General features: G+C 42.1%; 1 protein-coding gene across 1 annotated transcript; it reads right to left on the reverse strand.

Annotated features, from left to right (window-relative positions):
• Positions 1-134: 134 nt before the first annotated feature.
• TTC14 (tetratricopeptide repeat domain 14) lies at positions 135-9,145 on the reverse strand. The gene is made up of 12 exons (XM_064721177.1): positions 8,975-9,145; positions 8,775-8,896; positions 8,360-8,559; positions 7,907-7,991; positions 7,688-7,817; positions 6,947-7,099; positions 6,218-6,289; positions 5,070-5,189; positions 4,868-4,990; positions 4,039-4,156; positions 1,993-2,102; positions 135-1,566 (listed from the first exon to the last, which is right to left on the reverse strand). Exons 1-12 carry the CDS (start codon positions 9,130-9,132, stop codon positions 609-611), a joined length of 2,349 nt encoding a protein of 782 aa, XP_064577247.1. The 5' UTR covers positions 9,133-9,145; the 3' UTR covers positions 135-608.
• Between the last annotated feature and the right edge of the window lie 273 nt (positions 9,146-9,418).

Raw genomic sequence — 9,418 nt, forward strand, 5'->3', positions numbered from 1 at the left:
ACACTAGTCTCAGAGAACATGCAATACACTTGCCTTCACAGACACAGCACCATTCCATGGAGTAGACAGCAAATATAAGAGTGCACTAGGATGAAACATCCCAGCAACATTCACAAAAACCCAGACACAAAAAATTTTAAAAAATTAAGAAAATTTAATGATCAAATGGGCTATATACATTGATGGCACATGACTTCATTCTGTTATCCCTTTTCTATAGCTGAAAGTTAAGTTTGATAGAAGAATATCAACAGTCAATAGTACCCCAGGGACAAGGAAAACCAAGCCCAGCTGTTGTTAAAGTGCATATTTGATGTGAGCACAGCTAACTACACCCAGGGGTATCAAGGGATTTCAGCCCATCAGACAGAATGTTGTACAGGAACACCTCAAATTAAGAGCACAGGAAACTTGCATTTTAAATAACGGATATTTTATGTAAGATATTCTTCCATCTCTTTCCACCATACGATCTTTTAGAATTCTTTGACATTCTGAAATGCAGAAAAAATTCTGCCTTTCTCTCACTTTGTGTGTGTTTCCTCACAAGATACTAAGTTAAAAGATGACACAACTACACTCATCCAAGTAGTGTATTCTCAGGTACTTCACTGTTTCTTCTGCTTACTTCCTTTTTCCCTCTCAAACTCAGCTATCTGATTAAAAATGTTAACTAAGTTCTGGGGCAGGTTTCTTTTAACACCACCTTCTGCTTCTTCTGTACCATTTAATGACACTTCTTCATCTGGTTCCTTTGTTTTATCAGTCTCTTCATAACTTATTTTTCTATTCTTAGACTCACTTTCATTTTTATGCTGCCTGTCACTATCATAACCTTTGTCACCTTCATGTGAGCAGCTGCTAGAATATGACCTGTACTTCCCCCCTGACCTGCCATAATAGTCAGACCCTGGGGACATGTAATACCTGTCTTGACCTGAGCCATGTCTCTTAAACTGCTCCCTTCTCCACTCTCCATCCCTGTCAAATCTCCTGTGATAATGCATCCTGGGTTTATAATCTGATTTATGATATGAACCTGAAGGACCCCTCCAACTGGAGAAAAATCTCTCTGGTTTACTGTATTTTTCAGTTTTGCTATGACTTGGCTGACTTCTGGAGCTACTGTAAGAATCTCTTGAATCTTCAGACCTACCTCCAAAAGTGTCTTCATCATCACCTGAAGTCCTCGAAAAAGAACAGTGTCTGTCTTTCTCTTTTCCCTCCATTTTTGGGCACGCTACGCTGTCCTGCCTTTCCAGCAGCTTTTCCACTTCAAAACTTTGGTTAAGAAAGGAAGCAGAGGTATCAGCTGGAGGGGAATACCACTCCTCTTTCCTATTCTGATCTTTGTAATGGGAAGAAGCTCTAGATGAGCTTTTTTTGGAGCTGCGAGCAGACTCAGATCTATGTCGACGCTTTTTTCTACACTTCTTGTGAACAGAGGAAGAGGAGGAGGAAGAAGCTGATACATCTGATGATGAATCGCTTGATGATGAGGAGGAGGAGGAGGATGAAGAAGAAGAGGAGGAGGAGGAGGTTGATACTTTCCTTTTCTTCTTCAACCTAAAAGAAAATAAATTATCTGTGAGATAACCTTTAGTGTCAGGCAAAAACTACACACAGAAAGCAAATCTGCATACCCCAGCTTGGACTGTAAGGTGGGAACAGAAACTGAGCCTGACTGACATGACAATTTTAAATGTCATTTCTTCATTAACAAATCCACTGAACATCTCCTTATAAAAGACCTGTTTCCCAATTTCACATGGCATTATGCTTTGCAAATATGTTACATTGCAAACAACTTCTCCACACACATCTCCATTAAAGGTTCTGTGCACTAAAGGACACTATCCACAGAAACATTCTGAGGGAAAGCAGCTTACCCAGGGAGAAGTTCTCCCCAGCTTGCTGTTTGTTGAGATGGATTGCTCACAGTCTCATCTGCACTCACTGCCACATAACCAGAACACTGAATGGAACAGTTACCTCTTTTCTTCTTTTAAGAGCTTACGCAATTTTTCTGCACTTGTTTCTATTTTCTTTGCTTTCTGTTTCTCTTCTTTGGCAGCTTGTTTCTCCCTCATTTCCAAAGATTTCTTTTTTGAACCCAAGCATCATAAAAAAGATTACATTAGTAGTGTTAACATGGGTATTAACCCCCATTCAACCCCATCCAAATGTATACACCAGAAATGTTTTACCAGGATTCCCAGACCAAAAATGAATATTGTTCAGGAATTTGGTATTGGCCATTGTGACAGGTTTATATTTAAGGACCATATTGCAGTTTTTATTCCATTAAAAATATATTTGACCAGTCATTGCAGTGGTACCCATGATCCAGCACACCAGGAAGCACAGAGCCCAAAAGTTATAAATAGAATATGCAAAAAATCCCCAATATTTTTTACCAACATGTAGAAAAATACGGACAAAACCCCCCAACAACCAAAAGAGAGAGAAGAGTTTGAGGGAAAGTGTCATCATTATTGTAGTTTACAAGAGGAACACGGCAGAACCCAGTTGGAGATGAATTCAAGTTGGCCATGTTTGAATACAAACCGTGAGGTAACAATTTCACAGAGCAGTTTGATGCAGAGTTTACGTAAGAAATCAAGTTCCAGGGGTTGGGTGGTGATGAGCAGCACCAGACGCAGGCACAGCAGCAACAGTTCCGTTCAGAGGGAAATGCATTGGAGAAAAACACATAATCAGAATTACAGGAAAACACACTGCAGTTATTTCAGCCATTCTACACAGCAGGGACAGTATCAGACTTATGTACTAAGTTACAGGTAAATGCAGGAGAGCATCTAAGTAGATAAATAATCTTTAAACTACTTAAGTCCATAAGAGATCAGACTTCTGCCACTTACAGCCCTACAGAGTCACTCTGTTCAGATTGAGCAGAAGGCTGATTTATAGTTTTCAAAGCTCAGCAACTGTCTTAACAGCTATAATAAAGGAAACCTTCACTGCAGCCAAGGCCATGCATAGCAACAAATAACAGCTGTCATATTCCTTATCTGCTGCATCAGTGACCACAGGAGAATGTCTAAGGAGTAACATTTATCTTCCACTTGCTGAGAATATTCTTCATCATTTAACTGACACCTCTTTCTAAAGCAGCCAAATGCAGGTACTGCTCAAATTACACCTCTTTATCTCTGGTGTAGCTCAGTTTTATCAGATTGTCCTATCTCCTCTTCCCCCTTGTTTCCACACATCCTGTCAGCATTATGGCTCCACCAACTGAAGAACTGCTGACTAAGGCCATCTACCCCAGCCTGTGTACATCCTCACATGCAGAAGCACAGAACAACACAAGCCTGTTCCTCAGTGCTCTATTTTACTCTTTGACCCACTCTGGAAGACAACACAAGCAAAGGAGGAAATAAAAAGGAAAAGATGACAACTCAGATTAGCACAGAGACCCAGCAGGCTCACCTGGGAAACATGCTGCGTGCAAGGGAAGAGAGAAAAAACCCACCAGACAACAGAGGAGAAAGCTGAGATATTCAAACTGTCTGCCCACCCACCCTCCACCTCCTGCTGTTTTCCTTTAAATTACATTTTAATTTCCCTCTCATGTGAGCTCCCTATGCCTCAGCTTTGCCTGGTGTTACTCTCTCTAACTACCCACAGACCAAGGGTCTGGCCAGACTTTAGTAACAATGTTTATTTGGCTTGTGGAGTGTTTTACACTTTGAACATTTGTATTCAGAGAACATTTTAAATTAACCTCATTAATCACCCTGTGTGATGGGATATTCTTATCCCTGCTTTGCTCTTTTCCTGTCTCCACTGTCTGGCATTTCTTTACTATCCCAAAACAGTGGGGTCACCAAGAGGTACCTTTCTTCTGGTAGGTACAGCCATAATGCTCACTAGAAAACATTTACTGTGGAGTAGGGAAGCAGAGAATAAGACAAACCATCAATTTAACCCTCCCTGTTCAAAGGATTTAATATGATTTTTGATGTTCATTTATTGCCACTGAGAGCACCATATGAAAAGAAAGTAAAGAATCACCTGCATGTGCTTACGGAGCTTTGTTAAGGCCTCTTCTGCTTCCTGAAAAGTCTCATCCAAGCTCAAGGCTTTTTTATAATAAGTCTCAGCATTTAGCAGTTTCTCTTCCTCTTCCAACCTAAAATTCAAGTGATAATGCATACACAGTTAGGACACAGATTTTGACAGCTATTTCTTATTTTAGGGCTTTCTTATTTGCAAGTATTTCTTATCACTATGACACTTATCACTGCATCCCTCTGAGACCCCCTCTACCAACTCAGCTCACTTCACTAACAACACAATACAGTATTTCTGACCTTATCATCTCCTAATTCTGACCTGTAACACTATTCTTTGAAGTACAAATTCCATTTTTAAAAATACTCTCTCTTCTTATCACAGGGCTTAAAAGAAATCTATTCCCTGAATATTCAAAACTAAAATTTTGCATTCGAGCGGGTCACCAATATTTCAGCAGTGACAGAATGCAATTTTGTTACAAAACTTTTTTTAAAAAATAACCAAACAATCCTCAACCTTCTGGAATATATTCACCCAATTCAGAGGACTTTATGCTAGCCTGGTATCCTACCAGTGAAAGGGTATCAAGGATTTAAAAGGATATCAAGGATTAAACCTCAAATATTTTGCCAGGATTTTAACTGGGACAGAGGACAAAGTGTAAACCAATTACACAAGGACAGATATTTCCAAGGACTTTTATTTTTCTTTAAACACATAGCCAGGAAGGAAAGATGCCATTTTGTGTCCTCACTAGAATGGTATTAAAAAAATATGATGAGAAAACTTGTTAACAACCAACCAAACTCATAACCCCAGCACTTACTGCCCTCCTCTTTCCACAAGGGTCTGACACAGATATTTCCTCGCATTTCTATGGGTAGGACAATTTTCCAAAGCAACTTCAAAATCCCCAATGGCTTTGTTCAGACTTCCTTTGGTTGCATACCTAGAACAACAAAGTTGCATATGAAACTGTGATGTTTCTCTTTCACAAAAGATGAAAAAAGTGAAATAAGCAGACTTACAGAGCTCCACGTGCTACCAAAGCTTCAACATTTTGGGGATCAATTTCCAGAGCCTTGTTGTACTCATTCATGGCTTCCACGTGGCGCCCAACCTTAAAATAATCCACCCCAGCCTTTACACTGGAGAAAAAATAGACAACAGTATGTATTATTAGCCTATGCAGATTGTTCTGTTATTCACAAATTATGATTCCAAACAAGAGACAGGTTAAAACCTGACCTTGTTATTGTGTACTTTACACTGGAATTTCAGTTAGGTGATACTGACCTAATTCCACAAAAATGTACTGTCTTTAATCCAATATCTTAAGGCATTCAAGAGCGTTTCTGCAGACAGGGCTACTATATTACATTGGTTTTTATTTATGGAATTATTGTTTAAGCAATTTTCTGCACAAAACTATGTGTGACCTACCACCATTAACCTTGAACAGGCTTAATTATATCCAAAGCTAAAAATCCCCATTAGAGCAATGGCACAAGGTGGCATGGGCAGATGGTACATGCTCAAACCAGCTCACCTCACAGAAATAGCCTCAGGCTTTACATTTCATATTCCCTGAACATTTCTTGCACATTTTCCAAGAGATCAACTTATTAGAAGAGAATTTATATAAGCTGATTTAAAACAATTCATTACAGATTTTTCTTAAAAATTAAAATTTAATTTAATATTATATGCAACCTTTTCTGCAATTAACATTGTAAATGCACTGGAGAGTGTAAAAGCAAAAGTAAATATCCAGGGCTGCTGCTCCATTTAACTTTCCAAAGACAGCAAGTGTACTTGTTACATCTGCAGTCTGAGACTTGAATTACTTGACAAGTATGAGGTCACTCAACATTCAATTATAAAACAGAAGATTGTGTGCTTGCTGTTATCACAAATCTTGCTCTCAGTTCCAGAATGGGTCAGGATATTAAAAGTATTCTAAGAACAACTCCCTTAAACCTGACACACATTTTGGAATTGAATCTCAGGACTTTTATCTGTCATACTCCCACTTGGCAGATAAATTTATTTTCAGTAAGATCCTGGTTACATTGCTATACTGCAGTGGAAAAATTGTTTAAATGTGTGTTTTCTTTCCAGAAATATAATCTGCAACCCAAACTAACAACAAGCTTTGAAAAGAAATATCACGTACCATTTCAAGGCCCAAGATGCAGACTGCTTTTTCCTCAATGCAGGGGCAAAATCTTCTTCACTGAAATTTTTACTTCAAGGAACAAACAAATAAAAACATCAAACTGGCTGTCTGAGTCTACAAAGTTAAGCTTACAGTATGCAGTAGAGTTGAAATAAGCTGAAATATTATTTGTCCATGCCTTGCTGCTCTCCCTCAGTCAGGCCTGTTCTTTCATATTTTTGAAACCAGTTTTTCCCAAACCATTCTAGAAGTGCTAAACTGAACCAGTACAACTGCAGTACATTTAATAAAAACAAAGTCCACACCTGCTTTGAGCCTAATATATATAGGGGTCACAGCATCCAACACTGCATATATTTGACTCTTATTTTACAAAAGGGGTCAAATCTATTAGTAAAATAAACAAGAAGACATTAAAACCTAAACAGCCCACATTTCAATCCACAGATGCAAACAGGAGCTACACAATAAATTCTGTAAGTATCTGATATCAAACATTGTGTGTGGTAAGGTGCCTTGCTTATTCAGAGCAATAGGATTTCAAATGCAAATTTCTTACTCTAGGGGAGTTTGCTCTTAAATATTTAAGGACATGTATGCTGCAGTCATGCAAGTCAAACTGTAAAAGGTTTAAGTGGTCTAGGACTCCCACTCACAAGTCTATTTCAATGGATTAGAATAATCTCCACAGAGCTACAGGAGAGGAACAATGTAAAAATCACTTACATTTGAAGACTTCTCAGCAAAGACGGTGGATTTGACTCACTTAGTCCCAGTTTTTCTGCTAAATATTCAACTAATGATGGATTAGCAAATCCTGGGGAACGATGTAAAACCTCTTCAAATGTCTCTCCTGTGTTGGCAACTTCCAGGCTTCTCCTTCAAAACAGCACAAATGAGACCTCAGGCTCAGTGCTCTATTTCATCACACTTATGTTTAGAATAAAAATGCCCACATGGTACCTGTATTACTGCTCACAAACTGCTCTCTTCTACAGGCACATATCTTCCCGCTATTTACTGACCCTTATGTCCTTTTACCCCAGGTGAGCTTCTGAAACCTATTTGGGCACCCACTTCCTATTGCCAGGACATACAAAACCATGAAAAATATCACAGACAGCTGTGTCCCCATCTTCCAGGGGGAATTTTAAAATGCTAAGAATTAACATTCCAGTCTCCCAAGGCTTTGGGGTTTTTGTATTCATTTGTTAACACAGTCCAAAAGCAACAAATATCCCACCCTGTCTTTTAGTTTCCTTATATTTTTGGAAAGAAGCTAAAAAGCCAACCACACCTACATATCCAGACACAAGTATGCTAGAGAGAGGAACAACAAGGAGGATGTGATCAGCCCATTAAATCAGAAAGCCCACTGTGGAGTTTAAGGGACAGCCAGCCTGTCAGAGATGCTCTTCAGACACCCTGACTGCACCCAGCAAGTGCAGCCAGACAGCACATCCTTACTTATAATGCAGTGGGAAGTCATCAGAGGTGATCACACCCAGCTTTGTGCTGGAAAGCTTGGGTGGAAGGGCTGAGCTGTAAAGTGACACCGCCAGCTTCTCGTGGTAGCGGTCAACGTCCTTGAGCGCAGCTGCAGAAATAATACAGGGAGGGATAAATTCACAGAAATGGCTCAAACCCCAGGCAAACCCATTCCTGACAGCTTCTGCAGCCACTCACCTCGGATAAGGTCTCCAGTTTGATAATATGATAGAGGATCTCCATGGTTGCTTTGAGGAGGCACTTCCCTCACAGGACACAGGGCCTGCAACAGAACAGAGCAGGAATGCCATAAATGAAGACATAGGGTTGGGGTTCTTTTTCTCCCCAAGAGCAAACCAAAAAAGATTACTTTAAGCTCAATGCACATCAGAACTGCAATTCTTAAAATATGGCTTGGCTCAATTAAAAATTCATGCTGAACAAATGATGAACTTTTCAACCCTATAATGTGAGTCACTGCTATGAAAGACGTGGTCACTGGCCAAGCAAAGTATCACAAGCTGCCCACAAAGTCAGGCACTACCCATCACCCCAAAGCTATTTCACCTTTACACATTCCACTCCACTAAGAGCTACAAGAGGCAACAAATAAATGTCAAAAACGAACTATTGACCAAAGCTGTATCTTACAGTGATTTCCAAATCTGCAATTTCCCGTATGACACCACTTCCCAGACAAATCAACACCATGAAAAAGCCAAATTCACGGATAGATGTAATCCTCCCAATGACGATATCGCCCCGCTCGATGTCACGGAAGAACAGCTCTCTCCTCTCCTCCCTGGGCACCTCCAGGAACCTCTCCAGGGGTGGCATGACAGCGTAACACTCTGCAACAGGGCACAGCCAGTTACAATCGGCCAAGCTGCACCCCGACATCACAAAACATTTAACGACAGCAAAACACGTGAAAATACGATTTCTTGTGCTAACAGGAAGCTTACGCATAGCCTGTAAAAATCAAGAGGGGAAATTTTAAGCCTCTTTTTAAATACCGCAAATTCAAGTGCTGTCCTTACAGAGTGACCGCCCCCAACTCACACACCCTCATTCTCCTCGATGCTGTCCTCGATCGGCCCGTTGGGTTTCCACGAGTGCGCGAACAGCAGATCCGCCTTCTTGGCGATGAAGCGCTTTATCTCGGTGTCGATGCTCGCCCTCTCTTTCCTGGGGGAAGGAGAACGCGGTGAGTCGCGCCCCGCGGCGCCTCACGGCCCGCCCGGCCGCTGCCCCGGCGCCCCTCACCAGGCGGCCGGCGGGGCCCCGCGAGGCGGCTCCGGGGCGGCCCCGGGCGGCGGCAGCAGCCCGCGGAAGTCGGGGTTGTCATGCTGCTCGGCGCGGAGCAGCGACAGCAGCGCCGGGCCGTGGTAGTTCAGCGCCTGCCGGAGCAGCTCCCGATCCATCCCGGCGCCAACGCCGCCGCCTCGCCCGGAACGGGAACCGCCGCTCGGGCAACGGCGATGGGGCGGGACCGAGCGGCCACAGCGCCCCCGGCGGGCGGGAGGACCGCGCTGAGCGGCGGCGGCGCTGCCCGCCCTGCTGGCGGGCCCGTCTCTAGTTTATAAACAGACAAGAATGAAAGAGAGAACAGTCAAAAACACACGGCGCAAATTACACAGATTTTCCCCATGGGAATCCTGCCCGGTTCGGCAGCGGCGGCCAGTGCAGGCAGCGCCCGACGCGATGCTG

This window comes from Zonotrichia leucophrys, chromosome 9, assembly GCF_028769735.1.
Source record: "Zonotrichia leucophrys gambelii isolate GWCS_2022_RI chromosome 9, RI_Zleu_2.0, whole genome shotgun sequence".
Lineage (NCBI taxonomy): Eukaryota > Metazoa > Chordata > Aves > Passeriformes > Passerellidae > Zonotrichia > Zonotrichia leucophrys.

Excerpts from the sequence above, each read along its gene's own strand:
- TTC14 (XM_064721177.1), bottom strand. The coding sequence starts at position 9,132 with ATGGATCGGGAGCTGCTCCGGCAGGCGCTGAACTACCACGGCCCGGCG. Across the intron at positions 4,157-4,867 it reads CTTGTGGAAAGAGGAGGGCA|GTTGGAAGAGGAAGAGAAAC; the intron begins GTAAGTGCTGGG and ends CTTGAATTTTAG. Across the intron at positions 2,103-4,038 it reads AGCTCCGTAAGCACATGCAG|AAATCTTTGGAAATGAGGGA; the intron begins GTGATTCTTTAC and ends GGTTCAAAAAAG.